At 37.8% G+C, this 23,811-nt stretch overlaps 1 protein-coding gene across 3 annotated transcripts in view; it reads left to right on the plus strand.

Moving 5' to 3' along the window:
* The window catches only part of TAB3 (TGF-beta activated kinase 1 (MAP3K7) binding protein 3), a 37,892-nt gene that overhangs the window by 5,567 nt on the left and 8,514 nt on the right, over positions 1–23,811 (plus strand). Inside the window, exons 2-5 of one of the 3 annotated variants that reach the window (XM_072335689.1) lie at positions 16,328–16,516; positions 18,116–19,247; positions 19,392–19,565; positions 22,573–22,733. In XM_072335689.1, coding sequence (XP_072191790.1) covers positions 16,415–16,516; positions 18,116–19,247; positions 19,392–19,565; positions 22,573–22,733 — 1,569 coding nt within the window. In that variant the 5' untranslated portion in view covers positions 16,328–16,414. Of the gene's footprint in view, positions 1–16,327; positions 16,517–18,115; positions 19,566–22,572; positions 22,734–23,811 lie in introns of all 3 variants that reach the window. The other 2 variants (XM_072335698.1, XM_072335680.1) reach the window with 2 other exon arrangements.

Consider the following 23,811-nt stretch of genomic DNA (forward strand, 5'->3'; position numbering starts at 1 on the left):
GCTTTTGTGGTATATCCAGTTTACAGGAACAGAGATCTGTGAGAAATATGTCTCTAGCTTATCTTTTGCATTGGAATTACTTTTAAAATGTCAGAGTGACCCTCTAAAATGAAATCTACATTGGTGCTTCTGAAGCCCTCACTAGATAGAGCAAACGCTTCTTTTGCATTAAAGAAAGTTCCAAGTCAAGTGAATGTTCCTCCTGCCAATCCTTTTTCAGATTTGGGAGCTGAGGTGAATGAGGTTGAAGATGGCCTTAGAGACCTAAGTAAGAGATAGATAGATAGATAGATAGATAGATAGATAGATAGATAGATAGATAGATAGATAGATCAGTCTTCAGAAGTGACCTACTGTGTTGAAAGAAAGAGGAGAGAGAGAAATTAAAGGGTCGGAAAGTCAGTGAAGCTGTGTTGTAACCAGAATTTTGTCTGTGAAGAAGGATTCCATAAGGGGGAGTCAAAGTTGTCCTTTACAATAGTCACTAATTCATCAAGTGTACCAACTACTAGAATGAAACTTGTACTTAGAGAGTTTGGAGCAGTCCTTGATGTTTTTAGTACCACTGAGTGGTTAAAGTCTCCCTGTACTGATGTGGGCTCTGAGGGATCTTCACTGTTCTTTCAGTGATTACTGTCTTTCGCTGGGACCAACTACACAGGCTTTGTTAGCAGTGTGACAAACAGTACTGCTGTTTCTGGAGGAGCCACCCAGCACTTGAAAGCTGTTTTTCCCTAACTGGGACTGCTTCCTGTAAAAGTTGTAACAAAAATGCCTGACAGATCTCTGAAGAGCATATGCTACCCAAGCTGTGATCAGGGTATAAAGATGGCAGCTTATGGTATGTGTGCAACTGAGATCTCTGCTCTTCATTTGCAGAAGTCCTGGTGCAGTTTGTCCTTGTAAATGGCTGTTAGCAGGAGGTCAAGGATTAGTTAGCATCATTGGCCAGGTTGTTAAGTCCGATGGATGATTCCCCTCTTGGAAGAAACTGAAAAGATAGCAGAAATTCTCTTACTTTTCTCATATTGTAAGTAATTTGTACCTTCTCAGAGGGAACTTTCTGCATGCTTATTTCTTTTTCAAAGCTGAGAGAAAACATTTTTCTATTTTATTTTTTAATTACTAGCCTTGAACTCATTGGAACCCTATCCATCCCCGTATGTGGATTGCTGGAGGGATGGTAGTGTTAAGGAAATGATAGGAAAGTATCAAAAGAATTTGCCACTCTACTCTTGTGTGAATTCTGTTTCAAATCAAAACTAAGTAAGATTTTATTTTTCCCCCACTGCATTCCTGTTTAAGTCTACAAGATACTTTTAGTCCTTTTTTTGTTTGTTTTGTTTTGTTTGTTTTGTAAAGAAGTCTAAAGAATTGCCTTAATATATCATAATTTTAAAAGGTGTGGAAGAATTGGTGGAACTCTATAGAAGGAGAAGAAAGGGCTTAAGTATTTATTATGGTCTTTGATTGAGGAGGGAGTAAAAGTGGTTCTGATTCGGAACAATATAGCATCTCTTGGTCTTATTCTTTCGTTACGTGGTAGGATATAAGATCCAGGGAGTACAGGCATGTCTTAACAATGAAAGCTCTTCTTTCCTAACAGTGGCAAATTTCTGTTTTGGGGTTACTTGGAATAAATTTGCTTGAGAGCTACCATTGATGTAGCCTTTGATAATCATATCCTCTTGTCCGCTTGTAGAGTATTTGTTTAAAATTTGTCAGCAGCAGTTTATAGTAAACTCCCCTGGTATTTTGAGTTAATTTTTAGATGCCATTTTCTGAACTGTGTTTATATACTTGGTTTTTTGTTGTTTTTTTTTTTTTTTTTGGCCAATGTTTTTGCTATCAGTAAAAATGCTTATGGTGAGTGCCACATGCTTACATAAGCTGCACTCATTTTTAAGTGAAGCTATTTATGGCACAGACTATTTAGTCTGCTCAGAAAATGAGAATTCCACGTGCTTTGGTGGGGGGGAATGCATGTAGGACTCGCAAGGAGACTTGTGGTCTCTTTTCCTGTGTATTTTGTTGTTGGGTTGTTTGGTGGTTTTTTTGTTTTTTTTTTTGTTTGTTTGTTTGTTTTCTGGAATCTTTTTCTTTCCTGTCTTTTTTTTTCAATGTTAAATGTTGGTCAAATAATTTTTAAGTATTGTGAAATATGTGAATTATATAATTGCAAATAATCTGAATTATTATTAAACTGTAAGAGGTTGCAGGCACTCAGAAAACTGACTGTGATGCTTTTGATTTTAGTAAATAGTGGGATGCTTTTGATATTAGTAAATAGTGATGGCCTTACGTTATCTGTGTTAGAATATCCTAGTTGCTTGGTTACCTGATGGCGTTTCCATACAGCATGACAGTAGTTATTCAGTATACAGGTACTCGTCTGTTGGAATTGTTGTGGTTATTTCAGCAGTATGTTAAGAAAATTGTGAATCAGTTGAATTGCAATTGTATTAACCAGTGTTCAGCTAGAGTTCCTGTGGATGTTGAGTTGGTGGCTATGGAAAAAAAAACAATGCTGAAGCATGAAATGAGTTTACGAAGGTGCAGACTTCAACTTTGAATTATAATAGATTATGACATATGTAAATGATGAATAATTCCTGAATGTTTTAATATAATTTTAACCTTTGCTATTGAGTACCTTTTCAGCAGTGATACGTGAGGCTTAATTTTTTCATGACTCTAGATTAAACTCACTTCACTTCGCTGTATCTCATAAAAATAGTAACGTTTTCCCAGCTATATACAGATGGTTTGTACAGTTTGTCCCCCTGTGTAAATTATCTTCTGTTCTGTGATTCTTGATTACTTCCTTCCTTCTCGGCTCACCTGGGTAGATAGCTATGACCGCAATAAAAATCAAGCTAAGACCTCTTCCTGATTCTTACAAACAAAAGAAAATGATCACTCTGAACAGAAAGTTTTCAGTGAAGCTGGAAGCAGTCAGCCCCTTTGCAAGCTTGGCTTCCTGGTTTGGCTGAATGTAGGTCATTTGGATGTCACAGGATACTGATTACTCTATCACTTAACCTTGTAGATAAAATTTCTAGTCATCAGTTTTCTTCTGTGTCTAAAACAGTAGTATAACCAGTCAGTCACATCAGTCTCTTCAAAGCCTACAGCAACTGTGAACGGACTATCCCAGACAGACGGAAAGCTGCTACAAGGAGTGAGAAATGTGTGGCTTCTGCTGATCTAATAACGAAATAGTCTCCTTTGTTGCCTTGCTTTTTGTCTTACCTAAGGGAGGAGTCTGCTTCTGAGATGCTCCTCGCCAAATCTCCTCATGATCACTTAGGTCTGACAACTCTCACACATGGCCACCTGCCTCTGGCTCAGTGTTGTGTATCTATTCTTGCACAAGGTTTCCTGTGCTTTTGAGATGAATGAGGGAGCTGATCCACTGTTTGGTGTTTGTAAAGAAAAGCTTTGCTTTAATAATCACTGTGCTATTTATCTTCAAAATCTGTTCTTGTGCATTGGGAGGAACAAGAATATGGGAAAAAAGAGAAGCAAATTCTCTTTCCAGAATCATTGTATTAAAGTTATTATGAAATAGTCAGACCAGACTTCCTATGTGATAGTTAGCTCTTGTGTAAGCGCCCAGTTCAGTTGTTAGTTTGTGCTTTAGTATTCTGTGCTGGTAAATACTTGCTGCGACAAAGGGTTTTATCACTCCAAAATGTAATTCCTCAAATTAAATGTTTTTTTGTAGCTATTGGAGGTTTTGGATGCCCCATCCCTGGAGGTGTTCAAGGCCAGGCTGGATGTGGCTCTGGGCAGCCTAGTCTGGTGGTTGGTGACCCTGCACGTAACAGTGGCGTTAACACTGGATGATCATTGTTGTCCTTTTCAACCCAGGCCATTCTAAGATTTAATGCTTCCAGAGTTCAACAGCAGAAATACATCTCCTGTTCCGCAATTTTGTTGTGGGGTTTTTGCTGTTTGTTTGTTTGTTTGTTCTCAGTTGTGATAACCCACAATAGAGAGAAAATAAAAACACTTGCATGTTCAGTCTTCCATTCATTTGAAAGTCAAAGGTAATCATTTGAATTTTAATAGTCTTTTGCTGTATCATGTTATTAAAACTGTTCATGTTATTAAACATTCTCACCCTGAGTCCAATTCAAAAAATGCATGTTATGATTCTTGACATTGTTCAATTTTTGATAACCATTATATATGTAGGAAATATTTTGATATAGAGAAATAGTCCATAGTATGGTGTTTGAGCCTTTTTTTGAATGAGTTGATCCAAGTGTGTGTAACTGTGTGAAGGATGTCTTTACTCTTATGCATATTTGGAAGTGTGTTGACTTCTAGGGCAGTGACTCACTAGAGTATTTTTTTTAATTATTATTATTTTGTCTCTCTAATTTTTAAGTATGTGAAAAATTGTTCTGATTGAAGTGCATGATTGGTTGTGGAAACGTGACATTATTGGGCAAAGTAACTGATACCCTGTATCGGGGCATGCACATACAAAGTTCAGTTTATATTTTCATTATGAATTTTCAAGATCAGTGTGAAACTTGTTGAATTAACTTAGAAATCAGGCAAAATATATAGTAAGAAGGATAAGCTTCACAACACTGAAGTAATGGGCCTTGAGTGTCTAAAGTCTGAAGAAGTCATTGGGGCTGTTAGGTTGAGTAGGGGGTGTGATCATTCACACTGATTTCGAAATCAAAACACCAGGTTACAATGTTAATTTTACATATTTTTGCTTTCAACTCTTGCTTCTGAAATCTATATCTGAAATCTAATCCTGTCACTGTGCAAGTGACAGGACAAGAGGTATGTGGTACCAACCTAAAAGAAAGTAGGTTTAGATTAGCCGTGAGGTGGAAGTTCTTTACCCAGCAGGTGGTGAGGCAGTGAAGCAGGTTGTCCTGAGAAGCTGTGGGTGCCCCATCCCTGGAAGTTCAAGGCTGGGTTGGATGGGGCCCTGGGCAGCGTGATCTCTAGAGGGTGGCAATCTTGCCCGCGGTAGCCGGGTTGGAACCAGGTGGCCTTTCAACCCGAGCGATGATGTGATTCATGCTGCATGTTTCTGCATTAGGCATTGTCTGTTGGTTCTTGGCTGTTGGGGAGTACTGTGGGTGGCAGTGTGTTTGGCTGATAAGAGGTCACTGCAAATTAATTTAAACCTTAGGTTTTCTTGATACTTAGACTTTTGCCATATACAGGACTACACTAGTTTTGTAGGCAGTTATGACACTGTTGTTTTTTCATCTGTGTCCTCAGCAAATGATGCTTTTCTAAGACTCCAGGGAGTTAGACCAAGAGACCCGTGTTTCACATTCAAATTTTCTGAGTCTGAGTAAACAACTGGAGATGTTCCACGTTGTTTTGTTCTGGAAAACAGCATGCACACTGTCACTTTAGAAAAGTAATGAAATACAGAGGTTGGTTAAAGAACTAGCTTAACACTGGGATTCCTTCTTTGCTGCAGCATTTAAGTGAAGGCGCCATTAAACCATATCAAGTGAAAGACTTCTAAGCATCTGCAGCTACTCAAACTATTGGTCATCTGTTTCATTCTTGTATTCTGACAGTGAGTAGCACTGAGCACAGCACAAATTTTAGAGTAGTGTAAGGAATGTTTCAAACAGTTCTTTTGCTACTGTTTTACCAAGCTAACACCAAAGAAAGGAGAGGTCTGACACAACAAAAATGAGTATCGTATTTAGATAACACACCTGACTTGAGATGCTGGACAGCACCGTCTTGTTTTAGCAAATTGAAATAATCCAAACATCTTGAAGAATAGGGTGAGTTAGTAACAGTTTTAACTCTGAACTGTCTTTGAGCCCTAATTTTTTTTTTTTTCTTTCTCTAAAGCAGAATTATAAGGATAGCTTCCTCAAAGGGAAATGAAATCAGAGCAGTTTATCTTACCAGCCTTAATGGAGTAAAGGGGGGCAGTAAAGCATGAAAACTATCGGGCTTTAGAGATGTACTGATTGCTTTTGGTGTTTAACATGCATGTTTAACTCACATTTGGAAGAATATTCTTTGTGTAGAATAAAAATGAGATGTTTTAAAAACTGAAATTGAGAATGCAGACTATCCTGAAAACTCCTGAAAAGTTACTTGTTTTACTACTCCTGAAAGTTTCAGAAAATGCACTTCATTCATTTACCTTACGTTTAGATTTTCTTCCTGTCGCTTGATTTGATGAAAGTGAAATTTGCTCATAACTTTTACCATTAGGCAGCCATGCAGAATCAACTGCCAAAAGACTGGCTTCTACCAAAGCACTTGTTTCCTATTAATTTTCTCCTATAAGCCCAGATGTATAGAGCAACAGATTTGCTTAGTGTTTTCATGGTAAAATTCATGATTACAGACGGAGGACTCAAGCTGCATCATCACAGAATTGGTCTTTTTATATTCAGCTATTCATAAAAAGTCATGTATGCCTCGGCCAGGAATTGTGTTAATCTTATCTTCTGGCTCTGAAATTTTCTGGCCTGGTACCAGCCCAACAGGATCAAACAAACATGGCCTGACTACTGACAACCTGTTTTTGCATACAGTGTCAGGGAATAATCAAACTCTACTGCAAATATAGATTTTCTTAACCTATCAAAGTCATAACTTGTTTTAAATGAGAGGCCAGGCATGGTCTTTAGAATCTATTCAAGCTGCTATGTAGCAGAGTGACTGAAATTCATAAAGCTTCTAATACAGAGGCTATTGAATGTCAGAAAAATTGGTTTTCATTCCTATGCTCTGGCTGGAGCACACAAAAAAGCACGAAAGTTATTCACAATGGGAAACTGAAATCAGTGTCATCTGGGGAAAAGTTCAGCATTGGTTGCTGTCCTTTTACTGCTGCCATCTGTGATCTCTCAGCATGCCTTTTTTGATATTAAAACACCTGATTTAGTCTCTGTATGGAAGAGAAGCTTGAATAGAAGAAAGCTGTTGGATACTCTCCAAGTCCTTTGAAGCTGTACAGTAATTCTGGCAGGGATGCATTAGTGCTTTAAGATGTACAATTCTATTCGTGGTCTGATATTTCCATTATCTATATTGGTTTTCCTGTTTATGACCTGTGATTAGGGAACAAGAGTGTCTCAAGTATCTAGACTTCTTTACGGAGATTTGTCATTGAAGCAGTTCCACAAACAGGGCACCTAAAGCTCTATCTGGATGCTGATTAGTCAGACATTATCCTATACTACCAAGATTTCCCTCTCTGATGGCTGGGGAATAGAACTTGCTTAGGAAAACTCTTAAAGCTTCCCAGCCACCACACTTATCTGTATATTGTTAATATTTGTTATAGAGAAGGCTGAAGATGAGGTAGAATGAAACTTCTGTTTTAGTGAAGGGGTGAAAAAGGAGTGCCTTAATATTGGATTTCTGTTTGTGCAAGACCATTTCTTTTTCTGTTAGGGTCGCATTCATCTGATTTTAAGATGGAAATTATCTCAGCTTATCCCCCAATGGACTTTCTGGGCAGATATCTCTGTGTACAGACATTTTAAAAAGTTTGGTTCTATCTATTTAGGCATACTTGCCTTATTTAAGGTATCTTTTCAGTTTCACTAGAAAGTCGGGTAGAGCAAGTCCTCATCTGCAATACATACTGTGTTTCTATACATGTGTATTTATAATATATCTGTGTTCCTGCACATGTGTATTTATAATCATATCTATACATATACTTATGTTATTGTACTATAATAATACAAAAATGAAAATTTATAGGTAAATATAATTAATATGGTGCTATATATTATGTGACTTCTGGCATGGCCTCTCAATTTTGGGGTATTCATGCAGAGTTATCTGGGTGTGTCACAGAATGGGCAAAGTCTGTGTTACGGTTTCTTAACCAGTTCTGCAATGATGCATGCAGTGTAACTGCAGTGTAACTGTCCACGATGTTTTATAGCATTTAGATGTGTCACAGAAATTTAGGAGGTTGTGTGGTGGGATCTTAATTTAAAAGTTCAAAAATGGACATTCATGTTTTCCGGTGATTAGAGGGTATTTGGTTTGCGCTTCTCTGCACTGTTAATCTCTGAGCTGCTCTGTACTGGCTCTCATCTTCCTTGTTTTTTCTTTGTCTGCCCCCTCCCTGTTTCTGTCATATTTTTTGTTCCTGTTTGTGTGTGCTTCTCTACTTCCCTCCTCTGTTTCCTCTGTGTAGAATCATATCCTCCGTTAGCATGTGTTTGCTGCGGATCCTGAAAGGAGATTTTCTTGTTTTCTTACTTCACTGTGTGTTTTTCTAATCTAAGTGTTTTCTTCTAGTTTCAGGTGGTCAGAGGGAGACAAGGCTAGCAACAGTCAGGCCTGAAACAACATTGCATTGGTGTTCATAGCACTTTCTTCTCTTCCTGCTTTGTAGTTGTTTAACTGCTCCTCTGGGTATAAGAGTTCTAGCAAGTACAGTATACAGGCAGCCTTTATAATAGATGGTGCTTTTGACTTTATTGTCAGTTATATGAGCTGATTATAACACAGCTCATTTAAGTTGAAATTAATGCTAGTTAGTATCTTGTTTGGTCTTTGCATGAAAAGGAATATTCTCCACAAGTATAAATATGTTTTTCAGTTTCTTTGTGACGTAGTGGAATGAAAAAGTTTGAGGCTGGTGTTGTTACAGAAATTGTCTTCATAGAATCACCAAGGTTGGAAAAGACCTAAAAGATCATCCAGTCCAACTGTTCACCTATTACCAATAGCTCCCACTAAACCATGTCCCTCAACACAACATCAGTCATTCCTTGAACACCCCCATGGTCGGTGACTCCACCACCTCCCTGGGCAGTCCATTCCAGTGCCTGACTGGAATCTGAGTATACTTCTGAGAAGTAATACTTCCTAATGTCCAGCTTGAATCTCCCCTGCCATAGATTGAAACCATTCTCTCTAGTCCTATCACTAATGACATGAGAGAAGAGGCCGACCCCAAGCTCACTACAACCTCCTTTCAGGAAGTTATAGAGAGCAATGAGGTCTCCCCTGAGCCTCCTCTTCTTCAGGCTGAACATTCCCAGCTCCTTCAGCCTCTTCTCATATGGCCTGTGCTCCAGACCCCTCACCAGCTTTGTTGCCCTCCTCTGAACACATTCCAGGGCCTAATTGTATCCTGTAGTGTTTTTGTACATATGCAGCTTTCAACAAAATAGTCTTTGAGTTCACTTGGTGTACTTAACACAGAATATGTTCAAGATTTGTCATACAAAAACCTGTGAGATGCTTATCAGAGGAATTCTGCTCATCTGGATATTTTTAACTGTAGTTTATGACATTGCTATTATCTCAGTCAGAATTTTATTATGGCTATTTCAGAAGCGGTAATGCTGATGATTTAGTTAAAACAGTTGCCTTAGAACTTTTTTAAGGTAGAAAGAAGAGAAAATGGCTGAAGTTTTAACTTCATTGCAAAGCTTTGTGCTGTGGGCCACCCAAATAAATCAAATCAAATGACCAACGCTATACCACTGAATGCGTTAAGTGCAGCTGTGTGCCTTTATGGAAATAAAAGCGATCTCAGAGAACTGACCTGATTAAGCTGCTTTTACTCTGCAAATGCACAATAGATTCTTTCAGATTTATTGATAGCAACTCATTTACGTACAGCAGAGCAAATGTTTTAGTAGGGAGGAGGATGAAGAACAGTGAAGGTGTAAAGGAATGAGACATTTAGGTTTATTGTTTGAATATTAATTTGCATGTGAAGCAGTTGGTTTCTGAATGTGGCTAACTCTAAAATCATATTACTTCTTTGTGACAAAGGACACATTGGTATTTTTAAATGGTGGCTGCTGTCTTCAGTCTCCTTGAAACCTCTGGCTTCAGTGAATGCTTTCTATGAGCTCCTGCAGAAAGAACAGTTTTCATTTTGTGGAAGTTTTGTAGGAGGTCTCATTGTATTTTGACAGATATAAATGCATCTTACATCAAAACCCATTCTGAATGGCTTACGTGTTAAATCTTGCCATCCATTTGTGATGCAGGAGCAAGATTTGATGCTGAAAATCACTTATCCCGTGTAGGAGCTGTTGAGCATCTCTTTGGCTGGGACAGCATTACATTCCTCTGGTTGAGAGGAATGCTGGTTGATAGTCAAATTGGTAAGCTGTAGGAAGTTCTCCCTCCACTGCAGTACTCAGAAACATATACTCTGTGAGAAAAAGTAATGTTGCTTTTGAGAAGGAAGCTCACTTTCTGGAGTAATTGTGTATTAGTGTTCCAATATTTTTTACTGGCAGTTTCTGTCTAGTGTAAATTTGGGCTTTTAATAGCTGTTAAACTTGGAAGTAGGAATAGCAAACTGTACTTCAGTGAACCCATGCGTTTCCAATACACCTTTTTCCATACTCTTCAGTGTATGTTTGATTTAATAAATTCTCTTAAGGGAATATGTATCCTTATGACTCATTTTGGCTATCAAAGTGGGATGTAACCACACATATATTTGTAGCATTATCAAACTCCTTTTAGCAGGGTAGCGTTTGGAGTTTGTGAATTAGGAAATCTGTGAACTGGTTAACCTCAAAGGGTTTTTTTTTTCAGCCACAGCCAGCCTATAGTTCACAAATATTCAGTTGGTATTCACAGGTGATATTGCCTGTCAAGACTGTCAGTTCATCATCTTCATGGCTTTTGGTACTAACGTCATAATTATGATCAAGATTCTTTTGGCATGCAAGCTCAGTTGTGCTTACAGCTTTTAGTTTTACCTGTTGTCCTACAGAACACTTCTGAGAAGTTAGTACTTGCTGCTTGGTAGTGCCATTCCTGAACTGTATCAATGCATTGAGAATTTGGTTTGTTATATGTGTCATGTAGTGAGAGCTGCATCCAGTTGCTTAGTGGAGCAAGAGAACCATAAATACCTCATAAAGCATTTAGTAATACTTAGTTGTTACTGGAATTAGTAGCCAAGATGCATACTTAAATGATGCTTGCTAAAAGAAGTATCATTTTAATGGTTACGTAGTCTTTTCATTATCATTCAGATTTTAGTATCTCCTGCTGTAGTGTTCTGTGGAGTATGAATAAGTGTACTCCAATTGGTGGGGATTCAACTTGTATAGAGAGGAGAGAGGTTTTTGACTCCTTTTCTTTCCAAAGCTGTGGAACAAGTTCTCTTGTCATAAAATGATGCTAGCTTACAGGACAGAAATTGTGAGCAAGGCCGTAAAGTAACTTGTGACTTACTTTGAAACTGTTGGGTCTTTGTAGGAGATACTTTTCTCTGCAAACTAAGTCTATTTCCACATTTCCACCTTGTAAAGGTGGTGCCTGTTTTTTGTTTTTTTTTTTTTTGTTTGTTTCTTTCTTTCTTTTTTTGTCTCTTTGCTGCAAGCACCATGGCAGGGTTGGGTGTGGGTTTTTTGTTGGTTTGGTTTGGTTTTTTACGCCTTCTATCGGAGATGGAAGAGGAAGAACAGTAGATAGCATCTAAATGGACTGGTGTTATCTGGTGGTTTACAAGGATGTCAGACCATAATAAAGAGAAAATAAAACAAAGCAAATACTAAAGTGCGCAGAACAGCACAAGATGTGTATCAAGAGGAAATATCATTGATTGTAGCTCCTGTTTTGTTTTTTTTCTAGCAGCAGGTGTTGTTAATATGCTTGCCCATGCTTTATCCTTTAGTCCTATTTCCTGGCAGTCTCACTGTTGTGTTTAAAGGTCTCCTCTAACCTGGTTTCTCCTGCCTTGAGATTGTATGTTAGCTTTTGTGCATTGAAGTCAAGCCACATTGTATCTCTATGTTCCTCATCTACAGGAACAGTGAAAATAGTTTTCAGTTGATCATTGCCTAAATTTAAGCAAAAGAAGAGAGAAACAGAGAAGGAATGTCTCCACTGTTGTACACTCCTGTTTCCTCAATGTGAGCTAGCAGTATTGTTGTGCTTGCTTTAATGAGTTCCGTTCCGGTTTGGTATGTGTGCCTGTTGTAGACCATCAGGTGACACATGTGTAACGAAATGGAACCAAGAAGTAGCAGGTGAGCTTGTGCAACTTTACCATAGTGTGAGAAACCAATTGGTCAGCAATTTGTCAGCCCTGGTTTTAGTTTTAGTTTTCTGTATGCTCCGTTGTATTTCCCACCACCTTCCTGCTATTCAGGAGCTTTTTGAATCAGTTGATCTTCTTTTATACAAGTGAATGAATGTTCGTAAGACAGCTTGCCAAACTACTCAGTTGTGGTTTTAGTAATTTAGCCAGTCACTTCAGATCAAGTGACAGCAGCAAGCTGGGCTCAGTTTTAAACACTGACTGCTTTTCTTTTGCTTAGTTGAGCTTAATACGTCTGTATGAACTGACGAAATGTCTGCTTTATATTTATTTCCAGCTCTGTTTCCAGGCTGTAAAGCAACACTCCAAAAGCTGGGGTGTGTGTCACGCTGTAAATAAAAAGCACCTCTGTTACTAATGATCACTGTGATTAGTGAGGCGTGAGAGAAATTCTTAGATAAATGTAATCCTAAAAATCATTTTAGCTGGGCTATGGGAAAAGTAATTTTTGGCTTTTGTGATGCAGTATGGTTAAACAGTGTGACTGTGTGCCTGGATAGGAAAAATTGCTGCCTTGGCAGTGCTGTAATAGTTTAGTTTTTTTGCATTTCTGAGATTTTGAGATATTTAAGATAGTAAATCTTCGTAGTTGTCACGTGAGCATAAAAGTACGTGCCTTGCTTAGCTAGATTGGTAGCAGCTGTGGGATGGGTTATTTGTTTTAGTTTATTAGGATAGTTAAATGGAAATTTAGTGTACAAAATTGTACATTTTATTATTGCTGGTATCAGTGTAGTATGATGACTTCAAATCATTTATAGTCACTTTAATATTCTTCTGCAAACATTTTTGATCTTATGATAACTTTGCTTCCAGGGGCTGCTCAGGGATTAGAGGTGTGATTATGTGATTGCATCTGTAGCTGGGTCACATGCCAGGCATGTTTACAAGCCTGTAGTTGTGTGCAGATGCCTACTGAACTGTAGGTATGTGTAGGATGGATGCTGTTACAATAAGTACATATATTTGTAATGTTGATCCTTGGTGTAAAGAAACTCAGTTTGAATGATCTTAAGAACGTATGGTCTTTACTTATGCAAAAAGCATGTTACTTATTGGGGAAAAAAAAAGTTGCTACTTGACAGCTTTTCTACAGCGTGTCATTGTTGGAAGCACCACTGTAATTTTACACCTTAGCATCTGCTTGAGTATTGAAATGCAGAAGTGGAATTGGGATGTGATTGCATACTATTGTAGAATTCAGTTGCCAAAACCACATTTGTTTGTTAACACCATTCGTTTGTTAGGTAAAAACCAAGATGAATTAATGCCTTCTCTACTTCACTGCTTTCTAAATCTGTCAGCTGAGCTAATTCCTTTCTTGTCTTCTCACGATTTACTATTGGCATGCAGTGTCTGGAGAGTATGCTAGCCTTTGGAAGCACGTAACCAGTGTGGTAACACAGATAAAGAAAGCATGAGTATAATCATGGCAGTAATAAAGAGCTGGCTGCCTGTAATCAGTTGCTCCTTTGTCATTTTCAGAAAGACTTCTTGTGCAGAATAATATTGAGAGGACCGTGGGGAGATGACTTGGAGTTGGAAGCTCTGACCTCTTGTTATAGTGTACCTTCTGAGCTGAGCTGCCAGTCAGCATCACCACAACCGTGTTCTCTAATTCCAGTGTGGTCAGAAAGCTGTCGTGGATGAGTTGTAACATAATGCAGAGGGACTGATCTCACTGCTTTTTCATGCTGCCTCCTAAACAATAAATCTCGGCAAAATTAGAGGATGGTAACCAAAGCTGTAGATGACTGTGGGGTTTGGTGATTTGCCTGCAGCTATTCTGGAAGCTAAGCTGATACCTGCCAATAAGCACTCAGCATGTAGGGTAACTTCTCTCAAGAAACTATTACAAATGAGTGTGAAGCATTTAACAACCACTGTATTTTTCTCTTCAACATAATCCCATTTTTATTTACACTTCCTTATTTTGTGTGTGTGTGTGTGTGTGTATGTGTGTGTGAAAGTAAACTCTTGTATTCGTCTAAATTAATGAAACTTCATTTTGGAATTTGATATCTTATTTTGGTCCATCAGTTCCCATTTTATCTTTTAGTTCTCTATCTGTCCAACATAAAAAGGTGTTGGACAATGCTGAAGATGTTATGTATGCTCATTTTCTCTTTGAGTACTGATTTGTATCAAATATTAATTTTGTATCTGATGTTAATCTAATATTAATTTTGTTCTGAAGTTTCTGTAGTTAAGAATTTGGTGGTGTTTTGCTGTTGTGTCCACTGGAATTTCACAGTCTGTCCGTACTCAAGTTCTAGCAATCTTAAGAGAAAATGCAGCATTCAGCTTTGCTTGCTTTCCTCAATTTTTTTTCTATAGCCTGGCTGAGAGCTTCTCAGTCTGGTGCAGGTGTTCATTGATTTCGTGACTTCTGTTTGTTTCCTCAGCTTATAAGATATGCAACTTACTTTAGGGAAAAAGATTAAGGTACTATTTTCCTGTGCATACAACTTGATCATATAAAATGTGTTAAAAACTCATTGGTGGAATTGTGTAAGACTGGAGTGGTGCTTTGCAAGATCCCCAGTTTTTACTTGTGGCTGCCAGGGTCATCTCTGTCTTACCACAGCAGGGTCAGTTCCACAACAATATCCTTTAATGTTTTTGCTACTATAACTGCTGTGTACATAGCTGAAAGTAAAATCTCATTGCTAGGATTTGAGTATCCTCAACTTATTTTTGGAAGTTGTAGGTGAAGTGACTTGCTTTCATTGTGTCTTTTGAATTGCTCTGTGAGCTTTCGGTAATTACAAGACTGGTAGTGTAGCAGAGCTCAGCATGTCCCCAGTCTGTGCTTGCCATGAAAGAGAAGCTTTGGAGAATTGTTTTTCTAATCTCTTGTAGCTCAGCAGCAGTTCATTGTGTCCATTCCTTTCTTAGCTCCGTTGTCTGCATGGTGATGTGAGCCCTTGGCTCTCAGCTCCACTTGCTTTAGCATTTGAAGAGAGATGTGATGCTCTGGTTATACAGTGTACATTTATTGCAGTGCATCTTCAATCAACAAGATAACTGAGATATCTCACTGTTTCTCGGACTTCTCTCTTATCTTGGAAAGGTATCATGTGACAGATGTAGTACTGGATAGTAGGATGGACTGGATATAACAGAGCAGCCCAACCATGTGTGTCATTTAGTAAATGATAATGTCAGTTAAGAGCTGTCGACATACATACTAGTGGATGGTAGAGTGGGCTTCTATTTCACATTCATGTTGCTCTTTTTTCAATATAGGGAAATAATAATTCATAAGAGTTGGGGAAAAAAAGGTGTGAGTGTTGAATATTAAAAATAATACGTAATTAAAAAAAAAAAAAAAGGTATTTTTACACTGAACCTGACATTTTGTATTTCTTTGAAGATGTGTTTTTTATCTGTAAATATTGTTTATGAGACTTTCTTAGGAAAGGTGCAGGGAACTGTTGGAGATTATTATGTAAAGGTGCGCATGTGTTTCTGACTGTAGCTATCTGGTGATTACTCCTGTGATGGTGAGCCATGAATGAGAAAAGCATTTACTGACTAGAGTGGTTTTTGCTTTCTACTGCTCCCATGGAACTGGAGTTCAATAGTATCTTCTTGCCCTAAAATACAAGAATCCTAAAAAAAGAAAGAGGTTGGCTTTTGTCACTAATCATGTTAGTAATTAATGTAACTGCTTTACAAAAAACTTAAATGGATTATCATAGTCCTAAAAAGGACTTAGAGAATTAAGTTTAACTCCTGTTGTGTTTTGCAAAAAAATGCTCCCAACTCTTTGAATTTGTAGCAATGTAAAAGAGTTTAAGACCCGTTACTAGAGAAATATTTTTGGATTCTTGTGCTACTTAATTTTTCAGCCTATTTTTTCTGACATACTGTAAAGAACAAAGGCACGCATGCTTTGTGACCTCAGATGTTCTGCAGTCTCTCCAGATTTTCAGTGGGAATAAATTTGTAACAGTTCTGTTTTGTACAGGTCAGATTAATTAAAGTCATGTCTGTGTGGTACTGCAGGGGAACTGTATGAAGACCTGAGCCAGCACATTTCAGTGAAATGTCCTGTGGGCAAACCTGTGCCGTGTTAAGTGTTTTGGGATTAGAATTTGAGAAATGATGATTCCCACCATTATGCTTAAGCCGTTCTCTCTCTCTTTATATCTGAACCTATAAAAGTGCTAGTCATTTATTTATACATGCAATTGGGGAAAGGAGAGAAAACTGTTGCAGTAGCTTAACAATATATATATTTTTTTCTTATAGAAAATGCCCGAAGCCTCAGAAGATCGTAATCATTGGAAGGTCTGTTGACTTCCACTTTTTGATAATCTGGAACATCATCCGTTTGGCATGGCTCAGGGTAGTCAACAACTCGATGTGCAGGTACTCCATGATCTCCGACAACGTTTCCCTGAGATCCCTGAAGGGGTGGTATCTCAGTGCATGCTACAGGTATGGTGCAGAGTTTTGAAGAGTCTGTGTAGTTCGTTATTGTAGTTTGATAACTTTCTAGTAGTCTACTTATAGCATCAGTATTCATTCTTCTGGTTTTATTTTGAAGTGATGGAAGACTCTGCTACTTGGTTTTTTTACACACAAAATCATTATCATTTTTCTTTACCTTTATGGTTTTATTTTTCTGCTGATTATTCATCCTTGCTTATGTGATATCTGATTTGTGTGCACGCAGGAATAAGGAGAGTGGCTAAAAGGATGGTTATTGATGGTAGCATCAATAGGAGTTTTAACACAAAGGCACCTTCCTCCATAATAAGGAAGTGGCTTTATCTAGAATTTTAAGGTTTTTTTTTGTCTACATGTCATAGATGAAGTCTTCTCTTTATGAAGTCCTTCAGATGGCATGGAGCTGATGGTAACAACTAGCTTTTTTTTCTTTGAGGCTGTTGTTCTGACATTGATGCTGATTATTATTACGTTTTCAAATGTTCTGTTTTTTAAATGTGTGTGATACATCTGAGTATTCCCATTAACCATTGGGAGTCTGTCAGGGTAGCTTGGCATGGAGGAGAAATAAGCTAGTATATGTATCTGCACAGTGAACATAATACAAAGTTAGAAGCTGGACTGTTCTCTCTTGTTGTATGCAACGGTATGTTTTCATCTGAACAGATGCTGAATGTCTGTGTTAGTCAGATACTCAAAACTTCACAGAATTTCACTACGTCATCTTCAATGTAGGATTAAAAGATGAAGCCAAAACGAGTACAGAGGGCAGGAAGTAAAAAGAGAGTGTCCCATTTTATATTTGATTTGATTTACGATTTAATTCTGTATATTCAATGGCTGGCACTACAAAACAAATCAAGCCCTTATGAGGGTCATTTAGCTTCCTCACCGATTAAAACAAATAAATCTTTTTTTTTTTTTTTTTTTTTTTTTTTTTAGCTTTGAGCCTGGAACTTTTCAGGACAGTTCAAATTTGTCATAATTGTAAGGGGCCTTAGGAAATTGCCAGTACACATTGGCAATATACATTGCCAGTACAAGCAACACTAATTCTGGCTTTGTGTAGTTCATTTTAAGGTGCTAAATTCTATCTCAAGAAGCTGACTTAAAATACTGGAGTTCTAAACTTTCAAGTAAAGAGATGTGCTTAGGTAAACAGTAAAACATCTGTGTCTTTGGACTATCCAGAGTTTGCAGTTTTAGTCTAATCCAATTTTGTGTTGTTAGAAGTAGTAAATTGTACATTCCTGTTCTTTGCTTTCCCCCAAACTAGACTTGATTTGATATTTAAGTGACATACTGTAGGCAGTGTTACTGCATCTAGTCCTTTGCTAGATGTAGTGTGAGCTATCTACTATGTGCAGACCATGACCTAGTTGGTATTGTCTTTATTTCAAAATTCTTATCTGTGTCATCTACAATGAAATATTATACCTATATATATTATACCTATACTAGACTTGATCACAGCTCCAGCTGAATATATGTTGGAATTTGAAGTGCTTGTTTTTGGGTTGTTGCTGTGTTGGTTGTTTTTTTTTTTTTTGCTATGAAATGGTAACAGGTGTCCCTTCATATTTGTAGAACAACAACAACCTGGATGCCTGTTGTCGAGCCCTCGCACAGGAGAGCAACAAATACTTATACATGGAGTACCATAGCCCTGATGACACCAGAATGAATAGAAATAGCCTTTTGCACATTAATCTGGGTATTCATCCTCATACCAGCTATCATGCAGGGGATGGAGCTCAACTTAATGGTGGTCGTACACTGGTACATAGTTCAAGTGATGGACATATTGATCCACAACGCACAGCAGGTAAACAGCTGATATGCTTAGTTCAAGAACCACATTCTGCTCCCGCTGTTGTGGCAGCTTCTCCAAATTACAATCCATTTTTCATGAATGACCAGAATAGAAATGCAGCTACTCCTCCTCCACAGCCACCTCCACAGCCATCTTCCATACAACCAGGAATGAACACGTCTGCTATGCAAGGCCCTCCTCCCACGTATATGCACATACCTCGGTACAGTACAAATCCCATTACTGTTACAGTATCACAAAACCTCCCCTCTGGACAGAGTGTACCCAGAGCTCTACAAATTCTTCCACAGATTCCAAGCAATCTTTATGGGACTCCTGGCTCTATTTATATTAGACAAACATCTCAAAGTTCTTCAGGACGACAGACTCCTCAGAATACACCGTGGCATTCATCGCCACAGGGCCCAGTTCCACATTATACTCCCCGTCCTCTACCTGTGTATCCACATCAACAGAACTACCAGCCTTCTCAGTATTCTCCTAAACAACCCCAGATCCCTCAGTCAGCCTTTAGATCACCACCGGCATCCCAGTGCCCCTCTCCCTTTGGCTCTCCTCAACACCAGGTTCAGCCTCAGCTGAGTCATCAGAGTTCACATGTTTTTATGCCTCCTAGTCCTTCAAATGTCCCTCCTCATCCATATCAGCAAGCATCGCAGACTTTTCAAAAACAAGGCAGTCACTCTGTATCGTATCTTCCTCCTTTTGCTGGACCTAGTTTATCCAAAGGTTCCATGAATAAAATAGAAATTACAGTTGAACCACCGCAAAGACCTGGGACTGCAATGAACAGAAGTCCTTCACCAATAAGTAATCAACCATCTCAACGAAACCAGCACCCACTGTATGCAGCCACTACTCCTCCTTCAAGCTCTCCATCAAGAGGTATGTCGGGGCAACCCAAACCTCCATTTAGTGTTAATCCAGTATATATTACCTACACTCAACCAACTGGACCTACAGGTGCACCAACACAGTCTCCTCGGGTAATGGTATCTCAGCCAAACCCAACTATTTTTAAAATCACAGTAGGTCGAGCACCGACTGAGAATCTTTTAAATTTAGTGGACCAAGAAGAGCGTACTGCAGCACCGGAACCTATTCAGCCTATTTCTGTAATCCCAGGATCTGGAGGAGAAAAAGGAAGCCATAAGTATCAGAGAAGTTCTAGTTCTGGATCGGATGACTATGCTTACACTCAAGGTAACTGTTTTAACTCTGAACACTTGTTTTCTGTGAAATGCATTTTCAGCTTGATTTTGCTACTTACTAAGTGGGAAATACCAAATCACAAGAAAGATAATCTGATCAGTTTATGTCCTCTTTTTAAAAAAAAAGTTGTACCAAATATTGATCTAATGCATAAAGAATTTCTGAAGCTCAGAAAGTTGCTGTGCTTTTGACAAAATATGTTTTCTTAAGAGAATGCTACCGCTAACATACGCCATGTTTCTGAGTTGTAACTTCTGCACTGAAGAACTATGTTTGTTTTTTATTATTTATTATGTAGTTTATATATTTTTTTGTTTGTTTGGATAACTTTGCAGCACATGGATTTGTTCAGTACTGGGCCCATTATAAAAGCTGAAACACAAACCTCTGTAAAGAATTTTAATCCAATTTGTTTTGTTTAGATCGAAGAGTATTAAATGAAAGGGGGAGAACTGCAATTAAAATTACTTCTCAGGACAATACAGATCTTTTCTTTTTTCTTAAATGGATGTAATTATTTTGAAGAACTTCTTGCACGTAGAATTTTCAAAGAAAAAGCTAGACAGACAGACTTTAGGGTGTCCCCCATATAGGGACAGAATGTAGTTAGTTTTAATGCCATATGTAAGTAAAGAATTAAAGGAAAGTAGTTGAAAATAAGCAGTAATGAAATTTAACCTTTACCGGGAAACCACTTTTCTCAAGGTAACTTGCTTTTGAGATTTGGAACATTTAAAATGGAATTAAATGAATCAGACTGCAAGCATTCAAACCAATCAGTTAGGTTAATGACACAGTGATTATCAGCAGCAAATATTTAAAGAATGTGCTTTGTTTCTAAATCTGCTTTTGAAAAAGAATCTATTCCTATATTGCTCCTTTTAGCCTTCTTCTCTATTTGAGAGATCTGAAGCAATGCTTATAGTCCTGTGCCTTAGTTGTTGATTTATTTTGCTTTGTGTCTGTTGAGCTATTTTAGCTTGTCAACAGAGCTATCCTTATCTGGTTAAACCCAATTAGAAGTGTTATTTAGAGAAAACACTGGTAGGTCTGTAACTCGTAGCTCCTATGCTTTCTCTGGTAATTTTTCTATTGCAACTTCATTAAAGGCAGTCAGTTATGTAAGAAAACTGTAATTAGCTTTACGTAATTGAAGGTAAGAAATGTTCTGAAATGATCTGTTTTTGACTTTTGAAGCTTTAGTCTAGTTTTCTCTATTTTGTAAAAACAACGAGATTTGCTGCTATGTACTCTTTGGGATATCTGCTTTTGTGGTAATAGCACAACCGGTGTTTCGTTAGCGTTTGGTGCTGATGCACTGTGAACTCTTAACAGAAATAAACTGTAGAAAAATAAACATACTTTGTGCTACCACAAAAGGCTTAAAGAGGACTATCCTTAAAAGCTTAACATAGGGAACAAGAATACTTAATTTCTTTCTGAATATGAACCACTGTGAAAAGAGTTACCAAAAAGCCATTCTGATGTCTATACTTCCAGTGTTTCTTTGCAGCAGGAGTCAAGTTTGATCAGCTGTACTAAGGCATAATGCCAAGCTATGTAATGAAGACATATCCACTATTAAATTGGAGAAGTCATGGAAAAACAGGATTTAATTCCAACAGAGGCAAATCAAACAGCTGATATCTGTATTTCTTTTTAAACCTGTTATCTCTTGGACTTTATTTTGAATGACTAACATACATTTGAGTTATTTCAAGAAGAAGATTATTTGTTCAGTAATATTGGCACATGGGTTATTCTTCAAGATTTACGGTGTTTATTCTTTGGCTTCGAATTGGTGGATCCATACAAGTCAAAAGTAAGGTGCTGCTGTTTTGCACAGAGTACTGACATCGGATCAAAGTACTGTCATTTTATGCCCCTGTTTTCTTTTTTTATCCTCCTCTGGTAAGCTGCATCATACTGTTCCTTATTTTTTTATTTCTTTTTATTGCCCCCTCAGCTGGTGTGCAAGTACTTCTTTTTTTTTAATTTGCTTGGACAGAAGTGAAGAAAAGGACAAGTGCTGGCTGGTACTTAATATGAAATAGCATTTTTCTACAGTGTCTTTGTGTAATCAGTCAGTGTGCTGAAAGATTGTTACTTTAGTAGCATGCCTGTCTGAATACTGGTAGCAGATTTCTCTTTTATCAGGTAAAAATACATGGATCAGAATGTGCTAAGCATTGCACTAATTAACTTGGCCAATTCTGCATCACAATGGATTTCTGAGAAGTATTTTCCTGGAAAAAAATGAATATTGTTTTATTGGTAGTAAAAATTGGTTTATTTCAGCAGGGAATGATGAGAGGGCAGCAAATTGTAGAATTAATGACTTTGAAGGACCTGAGCTCTCCCCCAGCTTTGGTTTTTTTTTTCTGTTCCCCTTCAGGATTCACATGCCTAGTCTGTTTCGATGAAGCTCTGTAGTTCTGCCTTTGAGCGGTGGTGAACTTGTAGTACTGAGAAATGTAGTATACTCTAAAAAGCTAACAATTACTTAATATTATTGTATTACCTGTAATAGTACTGAAAAAAAAGTCAGCTATTGAGGCGGATGTCTGACAGAGCAGCCTTAACTGAACACCGGCTATGAAGTGTGTGTTATCTTCTGGTCTTACATCTGGTATTTAATTTTCTGTCAGTGTAGTATTAACATAACTAGATTGCTGTTTCATCCTGAGAAGCTGTCTCCTTGCACAGGTGCCTTTCTGTTTTTGAGACGAGAAAGACCAAAAAATGAAGCATTGACCAAAATGGTAATATCAATTTCAAGTTACTAAAGTGTATTTTTATTCTGGAAGAATCTTGTCCAAAACTGTAGTTCATTTGGCATGAAAGCATCTTCACACTGATATTTGGCTGCATGTTTATGATCACATTTATTTATTTATTTTCCAGAAAGGGCACTTGTGAATATTATATATAAACTAGAAGTTCAGTGTTCCAAGTTTTTTTTAATGTTAGTAACTATTTCTTCCATGTGAAAAATTAGCCTTGCTATTACATCAACGAGCGAGGATGGAGAGATTAGCAAAGGAACTGAAGCTTGAGAAAGAAGAGCTTGAACGCTTGAAAGCTGAAGTGAATGGTATGGAGCATGATCTAATGCAGAGGCGACTTCGAAGAGTTAGCTGTACAACCGCAATTCCAACAGTAAGCAATTTGTTAGTATTTTAATTCAAGATACAAATTTATTTCTTATCCTTTCATAAGCTGAAGTATAATATACTTCCAAAATCTTCAGTATTTGGAAATGGTTTTTCTTTAAGTTCTTGGCTTGTAGGAAACCAGTTCTGATAATTTAAGGAATGAGCGTCCAGCTTTTTTAGGTTTCACAACAGAATTTCTGAGAATTGTCTGTGTGCGTTTTTTGGGCCATGGAACAGATAGTCACTTTCCTAACAACTTATAGAAGTGTACACCCAAATCTGTTTATAGATTCTGAGCTGTATCCAGCTTTGTTGTTGACATAGCAGAGCTTCATGGCTTTTTAAATAGTATTTCACTGTATCAAGGTATTTTGCTGTTTGGGTAGCTGCATCTCTTGGACATTCCATTTCCCATTTGGTATGTGCATGGTGTGCCAAGTAACAGTTCGCTAGTGGTGTTGACTGAAATAACTGGTACCTCACTCCTCTTTTCCCTGTTATTTCTTCCTATCTCTGACTTCTAACCACTAGTGACTCTAGCCCAGACGTCTGTATGACTCTGATAAGAGAACTCATCTGACTGAAAAATAGCTTTCAGTGTATGCAGTTGTTAGCCAAATCACTTCAGTCTTGTTCACTGTGCTCTCATAAACAATGAAGACAGATGTAGGCAGGAAAGCATACTATGCTTTAGTAACAGCACACAGGCTGTTAACTGCTGAAGTATGTAGCTGCTGTATGTCTCATCTGTCTTAGGTATTCAGAGAGGTATCTGTCAGGTATGGTCCAGGTAGGAATACAGAAGGCACTGTCTGAGCATGCAGGAATGAGGTTGGAAAACCAAAGCCCAGCCTGCCCAGAATTGAATCTGGCCAGGGGTGTCAAATATCAGAAGTTTAATTGAACTGCAGATCATGTTCCTTTTCCAGATGCTTGTGATGTAAACTGATGTAGCAGATCATCATTTTATACAGTTTTTTTTAAGGTATGTGATTATTTAAGACATGTGTCTACAAAACTAGTGTTTTACAAATGGATTTTATTGTTTTGTTCCTTTTCTTTGGGTTTGTCTGTTTTTTCTT

This window comes from Excalfactoria chinensis, chromosome 1 (genome assembly GCF_039878825.1).
Source record: "Excalfactoria chinensis isolate bCotChi1 chromosome 1, bCotChi1.hap2, whole genome shotgun sequence".
In the NCBI taxonomy this organism is placed as follows: domain Eukaryota; kingdom Metazoa; phylum Chordata; class Aves; order Galliformes; family Phasianidae; genus Excalfactoria; species Excalfactoria chinensis.